This window comes from Lates calcarifer, linkage group LG13 (genome assembly GCF_001640805.2).
Source record: "Lates calcarifer isolate ASB-BC8 linkage group LG13, TLL_Latcal_v3, whole genome shotgun sequence".
Lineage (NCBI taxonomy): Eukaryota > Metazoa > Chordata > Actinopteri > Centropomidae > Lates > Lates calcarifer.
The window spans coordinates 6,658,697-6,679,643 of NC_066845.1; the positions used below are offsets into that span (position 1 = coordinate 6,658,697).

Genomic DNA, 20,947 nt, shown 5'->3' on the forward strand with positions numbered 1-20,947 from the left:
AGATACAATGCTGTTTTTACTGCATTATGCAAAGATTTGTTTGGCTGTATTAAAATAACATAAAAATAGACCTGAGAATTCAACATGCATTTCTCATTATTTTAACAATTCATTGTTTTTGTATGGTTAAAATTAAAAACAATATATATTTAACTGGAATTTGAGCTGGAATTATTAGTTGATTAATCAATTAAACAGTCTTCAGAAAAATAACTGGCAACTAATTTGGTAATTGACTAATTTAAAAAAAAATACCCAAAATTTGCTGTTTTGAGTTTTTCAATTAATATGATAAATAATGCATTAAACTCAATATCTTTGAGTTATGGACTGTTGGTCGGATAAAACAAAACATCTGAGTCTATTCTCTGAGGATTTTTCTCTATTTTCAGATTATACAGACTAATCAATTAATCAAGAGAATAACTGGCATGTAACCAATAATGAAAATAATCACTAGTTGCAGTCTGAGTTGCTATGCATTACTGTAAATTACAGTGATTACAGCATAAAAATGCTGTGCGTCGCCTACGCTTTATATAGTGACACCACATGCATTGTGCTGTCCCACGCAGTATCCAACCCCTGAATTAATGGCAATGGTCCAGAGGTAGTCACATAAATAACCCAAGGACCAAAACCCCTTGCACAGCACTATAGCAAATGAAATTCCGTTTACTGAACTACTGACAAGAGTAAAGCAACTTTGGTGAGAGGAGAAAACTTTAGAAAAAGAAAAAAAGAAAATGGCAATAATCTGGAGAAGTCAAAGAATGGCCACAGAGTGCTGAGGTAGAACTGATTACCTCCGGCCAGCCAGTGTTCTGCAAATTTAAGTGCAATTGTTCAGTTCAGATCTAACAAAAGCCAGCTAGTCAGGTACCCAAAGACAGACCGCAGGCTTTGAATACTCAAAGCTGATCTACCACCAGACAAAGGAGACACAAAAGAATAAACTAAGTATAAAATCAGAGCACAATGATATGAATAATCAGGAAGGAAGGTAAAAAAAAAAGAGAAAATGTGAAAGCTGTGAAGTGGTGGAGACAGAAATGCAGACGTAAGCTACAACTTGTAAAGGAAAAGACAATGGAAAAATGAACACAATGAGGAATAGAGACAAAACAAAAAAATGCAACTACAAATTTGTGACAAAAAAGATCTGAAGAGAGTGGCAAAGCCTCAAAAACAGGCAGAGAGATTAAGACTGATGAATAGCGGCAGAGTGAGAGCGAAATGAGAAAATGAATGAGAGAATAAAGATGAGCAGTAGAAGACAGAAGAGGAAAAAGCCCAAGATGGAAAAAAGGCTGACAGAAATAAGAATAAGAGAGACAAGCAGGCACTTACTGAGGTGCTACTCTCCTCCAGTATCTGTCAATGCCATTTTTGAAGTAAAGCACAGCCAGCCACCTGACGTTCACATCCAGCATGTGGTTATTGAAGATATTCTGTGAAAAAAATACATATATAAATGCATAGCTAACACTGTTTTGCTACCTCAAATGGGTAATACCTGGCAGTTTAGGGACTGACTCAGTTTAATGATGTGTGGCAGCTCAGACCACACTAGAGAAGGACTAAAATCTCTAACTAATCTGAATAATGACACAGACCTGTGTTGCCATCAAGCCACACTAAAGAGGCTGCTCTATTAAAATGCAGGGCACGCTAATGTTGAAGTTGTACACATTAACGCAATTTTATTTCTTGCAAATGCTAAAATTTCTGATCTGAAAAATGTTGCCATAACCCCAGAAAATCTGGCTAGGTACTGTCACAGGGTTCTCAAAGTAATTCTCCTCTTCACTGCAAAGACAGGAGCTCCATAAAGAGTAACACAGTAATATCAGAGATTGGAATCTTGGCTCTCATATTTCCAGGTTTTGGACATGTGGGAACAAACTTGAGTTAAGGGGTTTTAAGTTTTATTTTTGCTTTAGTACAGACATGAGGCATCCCTCTGTTTTATCAAGGGAATAAAAGACCATTAGCAGAGCCACAGAGTATAACTATTTACTTGAATATAAAATATATGCAAATAAAAATCTGTCCACTGCCACTAAACTTTTAATAGATGCCTCAGTACAACTGGAATTTGGCTGGTCTTGCTGAAATTTGATTTACTGATGCTGTCCCTCCTGTACCACCTCTGTAGTGAGGTACAGAAACATAATTCTCCTAAACTAAATGAGAAAGGGTACATTGCGCACCTTAGCTTAACTGCTTTGGACCGTGGCATCGCTGGCAGCCACACAAAATGAAGCATAAACCCAATTCTGTCAAGAACATTTTCTGAAATGTCAAAGCATCTGTGACTACAGGGAGAACGCGACACTAGGAGTCAAAGATGATCTACAACGGGGGTTGGAGACAAATGTACCCCCCAAACATCACCGTCACCCACTATCCAATGTCATTACATTCTTAGTTATGACAACAATACATATTGATAGTGCGACATGAAGTAGTTTGTAACTTCTATTATTATTTCTTGTCTTACTTCTATTTGAGAGAAAATCATGCTCCATGTTGCCACAAAGCCAGTGAGTTGGCTGTGGGCCACAACTTGAGCTCTGTATTTTTAGCCTATAATTGTTTATATTTTGGCAAATTGGAACCATTTTAAGTATGCCGATTTTGCTAATAGCACTTCCTGTTTGCAATGTGCCTATTAATGTAACTTAAAAATATGATGCTTCTCAGGCAAGTTCTGGAGTTGTAGGGAACATCTTTTTTCATATGATTTCTTAGTGGTTTAACAGAAGTTAAATGGGAGATAATGATATCATTGGTATGTGTAAGTCGCATTGAATTAAAAAATATATATACATTTTATGTCTATGTAGGTAGATTTGACTGAGTAATGACCGAGGACACTGACTCTATGTTATCAGATCAAATGGAATCTCTTGCGGGATACATAATTTAGGCTAGTTGAATTTTTTACATGCACAGCCCCTTATAGGATGTATATTTTAAATTTCTGTGTAAAAATTATATGATTAGCCAGAGGTCAGACAGATATAACGCTACAGACGCAACAATTACTTTGATTCAATCTCATATCTGTAGATTGCTTGAAAATGTGCCTTCTAAGATCTACTTTGACTTAAACAGGACATTGTGTGTGTGCGTTGCCTCTCTTTTCCACAATGTACTCTTGACAAAAAGCTAGAAAATAATACATTTTCCTGTGAATGGAATAGGTCTTTGTGCTTAGCTGGACAGAACACATCCTGAGCCAATTTCTCTATTGAACGTGCAGAGATAAAACTGAAATCCATCTTATCACTTAAGCCCAGGTGGACAGTAAAAAAACATATTTCCTAAAATGTCTGAGTATTCATTTGTGGATCAACATAGGCTTTGTGGTGAATGTACACCAAATATTAGGTGCTGGTCAGAACAGAGAGAGGATGTCTGTACACTAAGCCCTGTTGAAGACTTGGTCTTACACATAGAAAAAGACCAAGTGTGGTTAAACATCTGAGAATACATTTTAATAAAGCTATTCAATGCAGATTTGAGTACTCCTTTAACACAAATCAATCCCCAGCTGGCTGCCCTACACTACCCTATTTTTCCCTGTTTCCCTTCCTCTTATAATCTTGTGATTTGTTGCTGTGATTACAGTTATTGTGCAAAGCTGCCAAGATGAATTGTAACACATGGACAGAATATATAACCATTCAATCTGCTATTATTATGCAAAAATATCCCCCATTCTAATAATAACTAATCTAAAAGGAAACACTCCCCTGTCACTGTCTGACTTAGGCCACATAAAAACTGCTTACTTAAAAACTAAAGCACATTAGAAATTAACACAAACCCAACAACACCCTGCTTTCTGCAATATACACCACATTCATTAACATCACCATTTATTAGAGGTTTAGTTTTTCAATTATTTGATATCATTCCTCACCAGAAGGACTGAGTAGAAGCCTGGCTGGGTCTCCCACTGTCGGAGCTGCTCCTCCGCAGGCTTCAGCACAGCTGTGTCCTGACTGGTAGCTTGGGTTAAGGCCTGCAGCACCACTGAACTGGCACTGTCCATATCCATAGCTGGATATATCTGCAGGAGAATACGACAGAGGAATGGGTAGAGGAAGAAACAGACAAGAGAGGAATGTCATTACCCTTGTTGTGAAAAGTTCTGGTTGAGTGGAAAAAAAAAAAAACTTTTAAAATAACTTCACCGTAGGGAAAAACAGCATAATAAAACATCAACTGAGAGCTGAGGGAGTCAAATTACATCTACAAAAAGTGAACAGAACAAGGAATGTTCTTTTTTGCTTTGTCTGGCTTCATCCCTTTCTCCCCCATTTTATTATAGATCAAGCAGCACTGAAATCACTGTCAACCACGGTGAGAAAGAAACAAATCCTTCTGAATAAAGAAAAGCAGCACACCTCATAGAAATACTGGCAGTCATCTCTACCACACAAAGAGCTGTTCTATGTCCCAGATAGTATTCAAGGACCCCAGCTTCACAGGTCCAAAGGTGTTTTTCAGTTTCAAAAGCAGTACCTGAGTCAGTACCTCAGTTTCCGCTGTACCTCAAAAAAAGGGATTCTCAGATAGAATAATAAATCGCTGTCAAACCAGGCCTACTTTGGGATCATGAATCCTTCCTTATGAGGTCATGTCTCCACATTTCCAGAGGTGTTTGTCAATAATAGGATAACAGATGAGAAAAAATAACGTGGTTGTTTACTTCCCCCACTACAAAACATAGTGAACTCCTACTCTCCAGATCTGAGCACATACTCAATAGTTTCAGATAATATATCTGATAAGCATGAGATGAAAAACATTGAACTACAATGAAAATAAAAACATTAATCGTGTCTGTCAACTAATCATGTCAAGAAACTGCAGTCAGGAACTTTTAGAAGCAGTTCATACCAGATACCAAAGCATACTGTTTCACAAACAAACCAGATTATCTTAAAGAACAATTATTTCTCCCAAGCAACTGTCATCTGTCAGACCAGCATGGGTGGTGTTTTAGAAGTGAGCTATCACTATTAAGTTTCAATAAGAGTGGGGGAAAATATTGAGCAAGGCTGCCATCTACAGCCAGAGACAAATATTCAGCACCATGATCCACTGTGTGCTCCTGGAATTGCATGTGCATTACGGCCAAATCCACACAAAAATACAGCAGTAGTGCTCTGGCCACATCTGCTGTCACTTAGCAGAAACTGATTCTTTTAATAAACAATCCATGAATTATTAATTCAGCAACAAATCTATCAGGAGGGCTCAGTGAAGGGTTGTTTCTGTTTAAATGGTGTGACAGTAGAAAGAGTAGCACCAGTATATTCTTAATGAGATTAAGAGGCGATCATACAAGTCTGGCCGAGAAGAGGCCTCTACAGGCATCATTCAATCAACCTGCAAACCATAATACACACGTAAACAACATATTCTGCTTTCAGACAATACAGTAAGTATTTATATAAGTTTAGAGAAACCTGAATATGCATGTAAAGACCTACTCCTGGTTTCTAAACCATCTTCTCTACCATGTATCATCTACTCATTTTCTGTTACTGGTGATCAAATACAGAGGTTAAAATAAATCCAGCAGAGAGAGATATAAGTACAGCAGAGTCCAGATGGCAAGACCAAACTGGGCTCATCCTCAACTACTGAATTAACTCAATTGATAGAGACAAAGAGAGGCTGAGTGTGGAGTGAGGAGTCAAAGACATGCTTGTAATGACATGTGTGATCAGAAACCTGAATAATATTCAAACTGTGTATATGGGGACATGTATAACCAGCTATCTGCATGTTTAATGTCAACATCATACCTTGAATATGATCATAACCAGGAAAAGACTCATAACTCAGACACCAGTATGAATGTAAACATATTTAGTGATGACAACTCTCAAGTATGCCTTGGACTTGTTGTTAACATATTCACATTGTGATTCTTGCATCACAATCACCAAATAAGTTACTGTCTTATATTAATGTCCTTAAAAAAATATTTGATTTAAACTGGATAAAAATCCACACCAAAGTGCAGTAAAAGCAGGTCAGCTTTGTCTCATACATGAATGTAAATTCACAGATTTAGCTTTATTTTAGAGCACTGTTTTGCTCTTTGTTCTAGAGCAAAACAGAGCACCAGTAGATATATCCAAGACCTGCATAGGACACACCATTACATATGATTATTATGGCACAAAGCTTTGGGTGGAATTTGGACAAGGTTTCTCATCCCCTGCATGTCCAAAACATCAGTTTTAAGAGGTGGTATACACCTGGGAAATGCCACACAAAAAACTACAATGCATTGTGTTTTTTTTTTTTTTTTTTTTTTTTTTACCCAAAGCAACTCTGCTAACACAGATTCTGCAGATCAGCTTGGAATACTCCCATTCACAGCCGAATGCTTTTTCATGCCTGTAAGCTTCAAGGCATGAGCAGTGAGTTTGGCCAGAAAAAAGGGGGTTCTGGTCATGCTGTGATGTGATTAAGCAGAGTCATCTTTACGTGTAAATATCAGAGAGCTCACTTCTGAGACAGCTCACATCTTTGAGCCTTCAGGTATTTTGAGACACTGTCAAGATGAACAAACAGGTGGAATCATCATATCAGTGTCAACCATGTTTATGTTGCACATTAATACATAAGGGACTTGTCTCATTTAAAGACTCACTCATATGAAACTCTCAGTGCTGACACTGTCACTGCAAGACTCTCAAGAAGAAAACTTAGGTTGCTCAGGTTCTGTATTTCACACACAGGAATAGAAACCCTCAAAAAGGACAGGAATTAAGTGGCAGGTGCTCTCAGTCAACTGCAACCGTCTGCCCAGAGTTCCTGTGCATGCAAGATGGTCCTGTCAGTGTCAACTCATTTTGAAGTGCTGAAGAAGGATACATCCATACATCCATACATCCATATACAGTAGATGTATGGTCATTTATTGTAGGAGTTGCTTCTCTAGATGTTCACTAGATCTGTAACATCATAGGCCCCTTTCACTGCAGACATTTTGACTTGTCATGGTAAGAGAAGCAGACATGTTTCGAATAACACTAATAATGGCTTTGCTGTAGTAATGTGTCCCAGTATATCTTGACAGTGCGACAGTGATCCAGTATGCACGATACCAGGACCATGGAAACAGAGCAGCTAGAACTCAGCCATCATTAATTTCATTATTTACACTTATGCGTTTCCTATACATATACAATGTCCTCTGTGAAAAGGCCTATTGCCTATTTTACACTGTCTGTGCTGTGTAATTTAAGGTCAACATGACACATCTGTGCACCTGGCACTCCTATTTCATACTGTACTTTGACGAGGTGAAATAATTCATACACGCTCACCACGAGCGATAAAAATTCAAAACATGAACCTTGAGTGTTGACGGTCTGCTATGGCAGTCTGCAGAGCAAACATGCAAACTGTGTAACAGGTAGCTTGCTAACATAATGGGTAACGCTGACTATTCGGTGTCACTGTATCTTAAAAACACCTGCGTGAACAAACCTGTCAAGTCAATGCGGCATGCAGGTGGTCTTACCCCTGCCAGCTCATGTCTGGTGTTTTGCATATGCCATGGCCTCTACCGCTAACACTAGCTAGTTGTCAAATGCTGTGTGAACAAGTAAGCTAGCGGCAGCATAACTTTATAGGCTAATGAACGCCAGACGTCGATGGCATTAGCTGTGCCAACTAAAACGTTATCTACGATGCTAAGACAGATTTTACTAAGGCTAAGTTATCCCCTGCCTGGCCCTATAACAGTATACAACAGGGTGCGTTAAGGGGCTCTATCACAGCACAGAAACGCTGTTGTGGTGATTGTAACATCGTGACATAATCACATCTGCTAAGAAACGTGTCTATGAAGTGGGTTTGTTTGTTTTAGAAGCGAACAGAGCCAAAACAAATTCAGTGGTAAGACTGTCAGAGTGAGGCAGCAACAGCACCGTTACACTTAAATTATTTTTAATTCACAAACCACCCATTCTCTAATGAAAACGGGCGACACTGAGTTCCCAAATCATGCATACCCAAAACACCAAAAGCTAACTTTGGGCTAGCTAGCAAGCTAAACTTATACAACGCGAAACCAAGGGCCGACAACATCCGTGATGTCGAACAACGCCTTCCCTCTGGAAATTAAGCAAAAGATAAATTTAACACTAAACTCACCTGAGAGGACGACGGCAGAAAAGCAGAATCTATGATTGTAACAGTGGCTACTAAAGCTCTGCCAGTGGTAATGTAATGAGAGATGGAAACACACGCTTGTAGGAATGGCGCGAGCAACACGGCAGGCGCGTGCTGATGACGTGTCCGGTGTAGCAGACAGCTCCTACATTCATGAGGCAGCTGCATGTGCGGGTACCATCCTCACTTCCCATCATCACCGTTGACGTTTCAACATCGACCAGAGTATAGACAACATCCTGGAAGCTGTGTAATGTCGTTAAGCAGACATTTGTCAAATTTATCCAAGTGATCAAAACCGATTCATTATTCTCTTATCAACCAAATTACATACTCATAAATGTGACTTAATTTGTTGTGTGACAACAGTTTTTTACTTCCACCAAAACTAGAGCTGGAAGACTGTGAACATGTTTTAGGTTACAGTGAAATATGTTACACTTATTGCTTCTTCATAATACCACAATCCTTAACTATTTTTATGTGCAGTTTAGAGGCCAAACATTGATTTTTTTCTAATATGGATGCATCTCAAAATTATAGTAATTATGTATTCATTTTCTAAATAACTGATTAATTGTCTGGTCTCTAAAACGTCTCAAAATGGAAGAAATTACCTGTCACAATTCTCTAAAGCCTAACATCTTATCCCTAAATCACTTGTTTTGTTCAACCAACAGTCCAAAACCCCAAATTATTCAGTCCACAGTGATACAGACCACAGAAAAACAGAAAAGCCTCAAATTAAGAACTTAAATCATTCTTGTTATAGATTTGCAACTTTGTCTAATAGCAGTTTACTACCACCAGACAGATGACAGGGATAGATTCTGTGGTATAAACAAAACAGAAAAAATATATATAGACCAGACACCTTTACATTATCTTGCACCAGATAATATCATATTGTTCATCCCTAAGCTGCCAGATAAGTCATTTTTTACCGCTAAGGGGTAGAGTTATTCCAAAGTCCTGAGATATTACTAGCTTGTCAAGAGCAAATGAATATTTTAGAAAGAAAGAAAGAAAGAAAGAAAGAAAGAAAGAAAGAAAGAAAGTGAACACAAAGCAACAGAATAATCCAACTGAGGTCACATTTCTGGTGACAGAACAAATGAAAGCACGATTCATTCCCTTTTACCTTTGTTTTGAGAACAAAACACATTCTGCTAGTTGAGTTTCTATGCTCAGTTTTTTTCCACCAACCGCACCTTTAGTTTGGCTCGCTGCCAACACATAGACAGTCCTCTCATTATACACATACAGTACAGCAAGTAAAAGGCATGGGATCATCTTAGAAAATATGACAAATTATTGTGATAAACCTTTTTTAAATGACTTAGAGAAACCTGCTGCACAGGCAGGTGACAGTGTAAGGTGATTTTCAGAACATAACTTCCAATGAAAGCATTACAGTTGCTTAAGGGAAAAAAAACAGGACACCATTTTTTTTTTTTTCAAACTACACTAATCTTTGTTGTGCTTTTGTGGATTCCACTGGCATTTTACCAAATAGTGGAACCCACAGCACCCATATTATTGCATCTTAACTGGCACAGCATAAGGAATTTTGGTACTTTATCAAGTATAGAGAAGTGGAGAAGGAGAAATCTGATCTAGACAGCAGAAAGCATGTGGCCCCCTGATAAAGAAGAACCTGATACTACAGCTTTGCTGGTGAATGGCAGCCTATAACCCTGCATATATTCTATCAAATTTGAGTAGAAAGACCTGTAGGTTTTGCTCCATTTGTTATTTTGTGTGTAAGAATATAAGTAATAATACTCTCAAATTACTTGGGCTCTGTGTTAAATAATTTGGAGTTTGGCTTCACTGTGGACTCCTGTTACTGAGGGTTTTTTAAGACACATTGGCTGCTAGTAACACTGTTTTGAAAAAGGCTTGATCCATCCAGTTACAAAATTAAAACCAGTAACTGGTTTTGATGGTGTAGCTGATCTATATATAATTTTCATTATAGTTACAGCAAAAAGTCATGGTATTTAGGCTAGTATCAATTATTACCATAAATGACTTGGTTTCTCAGAAATGACTCTTTACATGTTTCATGTTGAACCTCTAGAGCTAAAAAAACATTATAATACAACAAAACATGTACTATCTGTTTGTGTGTGTGTGTGTGTGCATGTGCATGCAAGTCAGATACTGAGTGAGATTCTGTTGTTCTTGAAATGGGAGTGTCCTCTGGTAGGGTAATTCCTCTTTCTGTTATTCTTTACTCACAACTTTCTCTGAGAGCAGACACCAACACAGAAAGGCTTAAAGCTGGAGCATATTGTGCTGGACAAGCATGGATTTAATGGAACCGCTTTTCATTTCTCTGGGTGCTGCAGTAGTTGTGTACTATGGAGTGAAAGTGCTGCTTTTCAGTAGGATGCTTTTTCCTAAACAATGGTTCCCACTGTCAAAGACATTCTTCACCTCTATAGGGAGAGTGGGCAGGTGAGCTGTGTGTGCATGCATGTGTGTGCTGTGTGTCAGACTTACAGTAAGTCATACTGTGACTAAGATTTGGAGCGTCAGGACAATATAGATGTTAGTCACTGTCATAACTAGTTTGTTATGACTAAAAAGTTTTCATGTTCTCTGTGATATAACACTACTTTGTGTATTCATATGTATCTATTGTGGTCATGTAAGTACATTAATATGAATGAAAGCACACGTGTCAAAATATGCCTGTGCATGACAGTAGCTTACTTTTCAGATACTTGGATGAAGAAAATTTGGCTGCAAAAGTGTAAATTAAAAGGAGGAGTTTCCAGTTCTAGACTTGTTCAGACTCTTCACTGTTACACAAGCTCACCTTTACGTAAACCTAGCACCTTTTTTTTGACTTGTCACCTGTGAAAGCAGCTGCTTACATTTGCAGGGGGGAAAAAACTCATCTGTGCTATTAATGTATCATGTAACATATTGTTGTCTTAATTGCATTTTCTTTTCTGATATGACAAACCATAAATTCTAAAATGTTCTTTGCCAGTGTGTTTACGGTTAAATTATAATAACTGTATGACAAGGGAGTCAAACCAGTGACACTAGTCAAACCAGTGTCATCACTAGTGTCAATACAGCACAGCACAGTATAAATGGCCCGTCTTTCCTACATGTTACAACTCAGTGCCTTTAGTGTGACACAGGGGATTAAGGGTAATAAGATCACACAGGGAATCTTGTAACCTTCCTCTAAACTTGAGAGCAGCCTTATTGTATCTAACCTAAATACAAATGAGGATACACAGTCAGCTCTGGCTCACCCTTCAGACCATCTCCCAGTAATTACACAACATTCCTGTGCAGGTCCCAGAGCTGTCTCATCAACTCACAAGATTTCCTTTGGCTTCTTCTGAAGAGGGTATTCAGTCTCCCACGGTGCTAAGAGAAGCCTCAGAAAAAAAACATTGAATACTGGGCTGATCTTTCCTTTCTTTCCAAAGCCCAATTTCATTCCATTCCAGCACAGGAAAAACAGCCATCAGAACAGTATGTTCTAGCCTGCATTAACCCCGTCCCTCTGCATTCATGTCTCATTTTGAGTGTGCGTCTCCTTTAGACATGACTCTTTTCAATTTCAAGTGGCCTTAGATGCATTGCATGGTCCATGGGCCAGCTAAAAACAATCTATACATGAAGTGAATGCTTGTGTGTGTGTGTGTGTGTGTGTGTGTGTGTGTGTGTGTGTGTGTGTGTGTGTGTGGCTAAACAGTAACCGGGGGTTCGAGTTTCTGTGTGGAGTTTTATGTTCTCCCTGTCCCTGCATGGGTTGTCTCCAGGTACTCCAGCTTCTGATCAAAATTACCCGTATGTGTAAATGTGAGTGTGAATGGTTGTTTGTCTCTGTGTGGTGGCCTTGCGATGGAGTGGTGATCCGTACACGGTGTATCCTGAATCTTGCCCAATGACAACTGGGATAGGCTCCAGCCACACCCCGCGACCCTTAATGGATAAGTGGTATAGTTAATGAATGAATGATCAGTAAGGACAGTCAGCACAGAACATTATGTCAACACAGTAACAGCCCCAACCATTTACTTTGTGTGGTGAGTAATAACCAGGTTAGAGATTTAGATGGTCAGTCTGTTTTTATGATGGCATTAAATGGTAAATGGACTGCATTTATATAGTGCTTTTCTAGTCATGTTGACCACTCAAAGCACTTTACACTACAGGTCACATCTACCCACTGACACATTCACACATACATTTACACAGTGCTTGTTCTATATGTTCAGTGTTCTAATACACATGCACACCCATTAGTATGCCAATAATAGAATGTCATTTCATAATGGAAAAGTGCTGTAAATCCTTCACAATAAATCCTGTTTATAGCCATACATCACTGGTGACAAATGGCTATGTTGATGGTTTTGTTAAAGACCAGTCATCTTGCAGCATATAACATAGCATGGAAAATATTGCCTCTGCATGAAGTGGGCTCATGATTGCATTCTGGACTGCATTCTGGACAAACAGAACATTAAGAAACACTATTCCTAATAGGGACCACTCTGCTCATCACACCAAGAAACACTTGGCACCCAGCTGCCCCCAGAGTATAATCGCAGCACTCATTGGCAGTTATGTTATACTGAAACAAAATAGACAGAAACTGTATTGAGAAAACTTAACAAAGAAGAGCTGTCAAAAGAAAACACAAGAGACAAGACAATGAGGTCTTGTTTAAGACTGGGTTCTTTTACATAACATTGTCCTATTGACTAATAATAATCTAAATCATTATATCTGAATCTCCTCTTTAAGGAATGCTTTCACAGGTTCAGCTCCAGATTGCAAGATGAACAAGCAATTGATTGGTTGTTAAGCAGCTTTAATAATCAGATTCCAGTAGAAGTCACCCACGGTCAAACAGGGGGAAGAGTTCTGTTATAGCAGTCTGGTATCATTTTTTAAGATGTCAGAAAGATCTCTCAGCTGTCTGATTTTACAGATCCATCAATCTATTTTTTTTTTTTTTTTTTTTTTTTTTTTTACACGTATCCAGGTTTGGGTTGATTGCAGCAGGCTGAGCAAGATGGCCCAAACATATCTCCCCCTTGTCTCGTCTTCCAGCTTTTCTATCAGTGTGATGGAGAAGCGGTTCTATATTGAGTTCTTTCCAAATTAGACTTCCTCATGCTGAACCTAAGGGTGAGCCCAGGCACCCTTTTTTGGTCACTAGCCAGAGCTCTCAATCATAGGTGAGTGTTGGAATATGGACGTAATGGTAAATTACGAGTGTTGCATTCAGACTCAGTTCCCTCCTCACCACAGCGGTCCAATAAATTCCCACAGCACTGCAGATGCCACATAGATATTAACCTCATGCTTTATTTGACTTATTTATGAACATGACCCAGAGATACTTGAGCTCCTTCACATGTGACAGTATTGGGAGCAAATTACTTCAGACCTGGAGGAACTGACCATTATCAAATGAATATTTACTGTAGATTAGGGCATACAAAAGAAATACTTATGTTGAATATATTAGTTATATTTTCACAAAGGAGTCAGAATAAATGAATAAAAACCAGATAATGATAATTCCGATTCAGATGACCTTCAGAAACATTTTTTAAAAGATATAAAGAATGAGACCAAGTATTGAGCCTTGTGGGACCCCATATAACTTGTGTGTGTCACAGAAAGAAATCATCAACAAAAAATTAAAACTGGTCAGAACTATCAATTTAGAGCAAGTTCAATTATGCCAATACAATTCCAGACCAATAAAACTTTATGATCAGTGGCGTTACAGGCAGCACTCAAGTCTAGAAATACCAGAATAGAGGGAGTACATTGTGGTAACGCAGAGGACAGCAGTTTCAGTACTGTGCTGATGGCAAACACCAGAGTGAAATCTGTCAGAAATATTCGGCACCAACTATTCCAAGTACTCAGGTGTTTACTTGCAGCTGCTCGGCAACCAATGTGTCCATAATATCCAGAACAAAGAGTGACAGGATATTGTACTTTCGAAGGAATGTTGGATCAAGACCCAGGCTAAATATGCAGCTTTTGTTATTGTCAGGGACCAGTCACAGAGATATTGAGTGACACTCAAATCACACACAAACATATCTTCTCACTTAGCTGTAATGGTATCTCGCCACTCACATAGTTTTGGTTTTATCTGCCCAGACTATGAATGTTTTGCCGTCACCACAACACAATGGGGGTGAATGGATTATATCTACAACAGTTTAGTGTAGCAACCTTAACTAAGGGGCATGGGGCTCAGTAAAAGGTCAATTGATTTTTTTGTTTGTCATTTTAGAGGCGTTGAATGTCAGGAAAAAGTGAGGATAGGGCAGTGTGCCAGAGTTAATCACTGTCCTCCAGAGAACCATATCATGTTTCAGCTTTTTCAGAGAGATAACAGTGGAGGAAGCCTTCAACGGGAAAAATACAATCTTGCTGGTTTGATCTTATGCATCCATAGCGTGCAATCTATTCTCAGTGTGTGAGAACTTTATAAAAGTTTCGCAGCTTAGAACCGTGTCATCTGACGCTGTTTTCATTTTCTCTTAAACAAAGGGGTCCAAACCCATTTCTTAGGTGCATTCAGTTTGTTAACTCAAGTGAACATATGGAAACGAGCTAAATTGCTGCATCTGTGCAGTTATTAGACAGTCTCAGACGTCATTCCCATTCCCCATTCCCTGTCAGCTCCCACACTGACAGCAGTTTGAACCAATGCATCCCATCCAAAATCCTCTTGGCTTTATTTAATCTAACTCTCAATCCTGGACCAGATCCAGTTAAATATAGATGCCTATCACTCTATGTCTGAAAGAAAAAGAGTCTGTGATCTTGGCGATTGAGGTCGGGAGGAGATGGGAGAGCAGTGAGCACTCCGAAACAAGCAGTTCCTGTTTGTTCTCAGCAAAATCTTTATCAGAAGTGGAGAACATGCTGTATTAGTACAGTCTGTTAGAACAGGATGGGTTGGGTATAGTTTAAACAAATAAAAAATACAGTTCTCTTCCTGTCTGTCAGCAGAGGAAGAGATATCAAGTTGTGCTGCTCTTAATCACAGTGCCCCCTGTGTTTAGAATGGAAACTGATGGAACTCATTATTAACACTAATCCCTGCATTCCTGTTTCAGTGGTGACCGGTGCTTCTGAAGGCATAGGAAGAGCATATGCATTTGCGGTAAGTGACTGTTTAAATACTGTAGCACTACTTTCATGTATGACAACTAGTTTAAACAGAAGAATAGGAAACCAAAAGTAAATGCATTTTCAAATAGACAATAAATTGTATTTGAGTTCTTTCCCTCCCAACACATCTTGTAGGTTAAAATATTTTCTTTTTAGTTGATTTGCTATTCTTTGACTGCTTCCCTCAGCTGGCTGAACAAGGAATGAATGTGGTTATCATGAGTAGAACCAAAGCAACACTGGACCAGGTAGCCAAGGAAATAGGTAAAAATATACTCTCTATATTTACCTGTTTTGTTGTGTCTGCTATTAAAAATTGGATCAGATCTACACATGTGCTGCTTGTCATCTGGAAGAGTATACAATGTGCAGTATGTTGCTGACCCAACATTTTCATTGTCCATAGGTGATAAAACAGGACGGAGTGTGAAAGTGATAGTAACAGACTTTGTAAAGGAAAATGTCTTTGGTGAAATTGAGGATCAACTTAAGGATCTCAGCATCGGGGTTTTAGGTAGGACATAACATAAATTGCTTCAACACACACCAAATGCTTGAAAAGAGTCTTCACATAGGATAGTAATATCTGCTCTCCCCTTATGACATTGGATTTCCTTTTTTCTTTGCCCCAGTCAATAATGTAGGCATTCTGCCCAGCTTCATCCCCTGCAAATTCCTTGAGTGTGCAGAGCTGGATCAGGTCAGTGGTGCCTCAGCAGTTATACTTTTAGGAGTCCCTGTGAAGTTTTTTGTAAACAACAAAAAGTTATACTTTCATTCCAAAATGCATTGTGTGTATCCTTGTATTTTTCACTGTGTCAGCATATTGCTGTATATCTTGATGTGTTTCTGCCTCCAGTATCAGTGGAATGGTGTGAAACCACTGGCAGGACTGTGCATCACATCACCCATATGCTTGTGCTCGTATTCTTGTGCACATGTAGGAGATAAACAAAACAGGCCCAGCTCATAGAAAAACAGTTCCTTATTACTGTTAGCGCTCTAAAGCTCCACAGGGAACTTTTAACTACTAACCTACAGATTGTTTTCCATTTGCAATATTTGCAATGCATTGCAGTTTGCATTACCAAAAAGTGACTTTAAGTGGTAATACTTTCATATCAGATCTCCTCACCTAAGTGTTTATCCTCAGTGGGTCTCACAGACAATCACACTCCTCGCTTCCTCAACCATATCCACCCACATAGCATTTTCAGTCCCTTGATTATCAATAAAGATAGCTTACTTGGGACCCGTGTTTATTTGTGCTTTCAGACAATTACGAAGGTGTTAAACTGCAATGTGAAAACTATGGCCAAGGTAAGAGTCTGTATTTGCTTTTACTTTTTTTCACACAAATCTAAGTCACAATTTCAAAGCAGTTCTTGGGCATCATAGAGTCTTAGTTACATGTTTGTAGGCAATAGACAATTGTTCACATAGTTCATATAGTCTGATGAATGTCTGAGGACTGAAACATTGTTAAGAAAGTGAGTGATGGACAGTGATGGACAGCATGTGGGATTCTTTGTTTTCTTCCCAACAAATGACAAATGAACTCAGACAACCTTCTGAACATATTTTCTTTTTTCCTCCAGATGTGCAAAATAATTCTTCCAGGCATGGAAAACAGGTTTCCTTCCCATGTTTTCTTCATTAGATGTAATGTGTAATATAATCAAAGCATAATATGCTGATTAACATTGAGTTTCTGGACACTAGTGTAAGACCAAAATTGTTTTTTGTTTGTGTCTCTCCAGGGGAAAAGGGGTGATTCTGAATATTTCATCTGGAATTGCCTCTATTCCATTCCCTCTGTACACCCTGTATGCTTCATCTAAGGTAAGTACGACATCATCAGTACACCTGTAGTATTTCTAAATCATGCTGTATAATCAGTCATGCTCTCATTCATGTTCCTGTAGGTGTTTGTGGAAAGATTTTCTCGAGGTCTTCAAATTGAATATGAAGATAAAGGGATTATTATACAGGTGCTTGTCAGGATTTGTATTGAGACTCCAATGAGTTGTTATTAACTTTAAAGTGATTTCTCTCTTATCACAACTTTCTCTTTTTCTCAATTCTTCTTGTTTTCTCAGGCAGTGGCTCCATTTGGGGTTTCCACTCGGATGGCAGGTTACCAAAAAACCAATTTAGTGACTCTGTCACCAGAGGACTTTGTAAAACATTCCCTGCAGTACCTCAAAGCTGGAGACAAAACTTTTGGAAGTGTCCATCACATAATTCTGGTAAGACTTACATACAACCATCTGATGATGCCAAATAATGCTTAGTAACTGAGACTGATTTGTCCTTGTGATTATGAATGTGTGTGTGTATGTGTGTGGATGTGGGCATACAGGGCTGGTTACTGCAGTCCATTCCTCTCAAGATCCTCTTTGCAGAGTTTATGCTTCACAGCCTGCAAGACTATGTGAGGAAGAGAACAGCACATCATTCCATCTCTGACTCAAATGCAACTTCTGAAATTAGTGGGGATAAATAAACGATAATCCCCCAGTGTAAGTAGGATCATAATTATGGAACTGGTGTTGACAAATCTGTGTTTTCTGTTTCTCACTTAAACATGGTGATGAGTGGTGCAACTTGTGAAAATACTCTTATTAGGTGCTGTAGTATGCAATAGTACTTTCTGTTTGTAACATTGTGGGTAAACCACCCTTGGAAATGATTTTTTAATTTTTTTTTTTTTTTTTGGATATGTTTAGAGGGATTTATACCTCTGTTTGTGAACTTTAAATGTATTGCCATTCAGGGACATCATGTCTCCAAAGGGACACGGTTTGACTGCTCTGTTGCAGTGATGTGCAAGTTTCCCCTTATTTACTTGTCTAATTGTTGACTTACTATTGTTGACCCATCTGCTCCATCTTATTGTATGAGTTGCCATTAATAGATCTGTTAATCTGTTGCCTACTTTCCCATGTGTAGGTATGTGTATTTCATATGTATAACAAGTTTTTTTTCTGATAGACAAAACTCATGAAGCAGAAGCCATTTCATTCACCAACCACACCTACATCAGATTAAATAAAACCCCTCAAACCATTATTTCTATGAAACCACACAGCTGGCACTCTGTGCACATCTTTAGACAGGCATGTAAATGCAACAAACTAGTTAATGTGGCTAATCATTGATGCTGACAGGTTTGTTTGTGTGTGTGTGTGTGTGTGTGTGTGTGTGTGTGTGTGTGTGTGTCCAGTTCCCCATAGTCATAAATTTTCTACAGGAGCATGAGTGATAATGAGTCTGGCGCCTTATCTGTTGAGCTGAAGAACTGTCCCGCTCTGTTATTCACCCACACATACATCATGCTGAAAGATACACACACACACACACACACACGCACACACATACACACACGCACCTGTAACTGTCATTAGCATCCTCCATTCCCCTCTGAGATGGAGGAAACATTTGATCAGATGAGTACACCACCAGACGACTTAGCTGTGGTGTCAGTCACTGTTCTGATCCCCACAAAACCAGTCGGGGGCGGAAGAGAATGGATGAGCTTCTACCTGGTTCCTGAGAAATGAGAATACACGGGAGACCTGGGCTTGATAGCCTGCTGCTTACAGGATGATGTACAATGTTTAAAGCATGCACAAACGTTCCCTCATCTGTGCATGCACATTCTTAGAAGCAGACACGCACAGCCATTTGAATTAGTATGTGCTACCGAGATGTCTGACCTAAAAGAGTCACTAATCACGGGTTGACTGGGCTGTTTAGACATCTGTGATGAATGATCCTCCCCATGAGAGATAGTGCAGGGAATAGGGAAAGTGACTTGAGAAAGAGAGAGAGAAGGGAGGTCAGAGTGACCCTGAGCTCAGATGATCCACGCCTGGTGTGACTGTTTAAAAAGGCAAATCTTCACATGAGAATAAAAGTCTTTATTTTATCTCATCTGATGATTATTGATTATTGTGACAACAAAAATATGTCTATATTAACACAATAGGTTGGCAAGTGATAAAATTCAATTAATAGTTCATAGTATGTAATGGAAAAGGCAATCACTTGTGCTTTTTGCATTATGGAATTCTGATGTTTAAAATTGGGCAGCATAAATAGGATATGTTTGTCTTTGCATACTTCAAAGTTACTCTGTTGTATTTTATTTTATTTTATGTCTCATGGTATGGATAATTACATGTACAGTAAATTTCTGGATGTATTTTGTATGTATTTTTAAAATTGATGAATGTTTATCTGTAATTGTTTCTTCCATGAACTTCCATTATTGTCATCTTTCAGTTGCTTTAAAGTTATTTAAAAAAAAAATCATCTTATTCTGGGGTGGCCCAACCGTTAAGTTGGTAGGGGATTTATGACATGGGCCTAAATGCCCTGAGCAGCAAGTCCCTGGTATAACTCCTGGCTGGCTGGACCATCTGCTGCATGTCATTCCCCTATTCTCTTTCCCCCCCGTTTCCTGTCTGTCTTCACTGTCCCTGTCAAATAAAGGCAGAATCTGTCTAACAGCTTCACATATTTTTTTTAAATAATTGTGGATATGCAATAAACAAACTATGTCTAAATAAAGGTCACTTCAATTAAATGATACAACCATTTTAATATTGCTGTCAGCAACATAAACATAACATAATATTGTTTCATCCATGAATCATAATTAGACCTAGAGGGGTAGCCTGCAGCCAGAAGAGTTGTCCTCAACTTTGGAAACATCAACATCTTGTCAGTGTGGTTCTGAAAAAGTGGCTTTCAAATAAACACTGATTGGAAAAAGACACTTGGTTTGTCTGAATCTCTTCCCCATATTATATTCAAAAGGTAGCCCTAAACTAAACTATGTGTTTACTGAAACTGAAAGATAACATTTGAGCCATCACTTTTCATATAAGCAATGATCTCTGAGGCTAAAGCGCAACAACTTGGTCTCCAGAGTCCATTTAGATGTACTGTATAAAATGTAATATTGTCAAGTCACTTTTATTGATTTTTATTACTGTGTAGCAATTTCTATCTGTTTTTTTTGTTAATAACAGCTATATATAAATAAATATATATATATCACCTTAAATCACAGATCTTCTCAGAGAGCTTTACAATCTGTACATCATCCTTTATCCTTAGACCACAGGAAACCCTATACCTGACTATTTGTCTGACATAATGTAAGAACAAGGTTTATGATGAAGTATCAAAATGTACTTATTCATCTATAGCACTGTATAGTTTTACCATAAGAAATACTCCTATGATCATGGTAACATTCAATATGGCCACCAGGGGGCACAAACTGTAAAGGTTTCATAGTGCCTCCTAAACGCTGTAAAATGAGTCTGCTGCAGGCAGAGTGCTCACATGTAATCCTAACCTTTTACACCTCTCTTTGTGGGGACCTGTCATGGATATAATGCATTCCCTAGCCCTTTACAACCAAGGGCCTAATCCTAACCCTTACCCTACCCTAAACCTAGTCTAACCCTAACTTTTGATCAGCTATTTAAACACGTGGGGTCCTGCACTTTGGTCACCACCAAGCTACTGG

At 38.6% G+C, this 20,947-nt stretch overlaps 2 protein-coding genes across 2 annotated transcripts in view; one reads left to right on the plus strand and one right to left on the minus strand.

Annotated features, from left to right (window-relative positions):
• Positions 1 to 8,351, minus strand: part of ipo11 (importin 11) — a 111,271-nt gene extending 102,920 nt beyond the window's left edge. The window contains 3 exon segments of the mRNA XM_018675240.2: positions 1,351 to 1,451; positions 3,932 to 4,081; positions 8,197 to 8,351. Of these exon segments, the coding sequence (XP_018530756.1) occupies positions 1,351 to 1,451; positions 3,932 to 4,069 (239 nt within the window). The 5' untranslated portion in view covers positions 4,070 to 4,081; positions 8,197 to 8,351.
• A 2,318-nt stretch (positions 8,352 to 10,669) lies between these two features.
• hsd17b3 (hydroxysteroid (17-beta) dehydrogenase 3) lies at positions 10,670 to 19,914 on the plus strand. The gene is made up of 11 exons (XM_018675255.2): positions 10,670 to 10,677; positions 15,348 to 15,394; positions 15,591 to 15,666; positions 15,809 to 15,916; positions 16,035 to 16,102; positions 16,678 to 16,722; positions 17,001 to 17,035; positions 17,163 to 17,244; positions 17,328 to 17,393; positions 17,502 to 17,651; positions 17,765 to 19,914. Exons 3-11 carry the CDS (start codon positions 15,606 to 15,608, stop codon positions 17,906 to 17,908), a joined length of 759 nt encoding a protein of 252 aa, XP_018530771.1. The 5' UTR covers positions 10,670 to 10,677; positions 15,348 to 15,394; positions 15,591 to 15,605; the 3' UTR covers positions 17,909 to 19,914.
• The last annotated feature ends 1,033 nt before the right edge of the window (positions 19,915 to 20,947 follow it).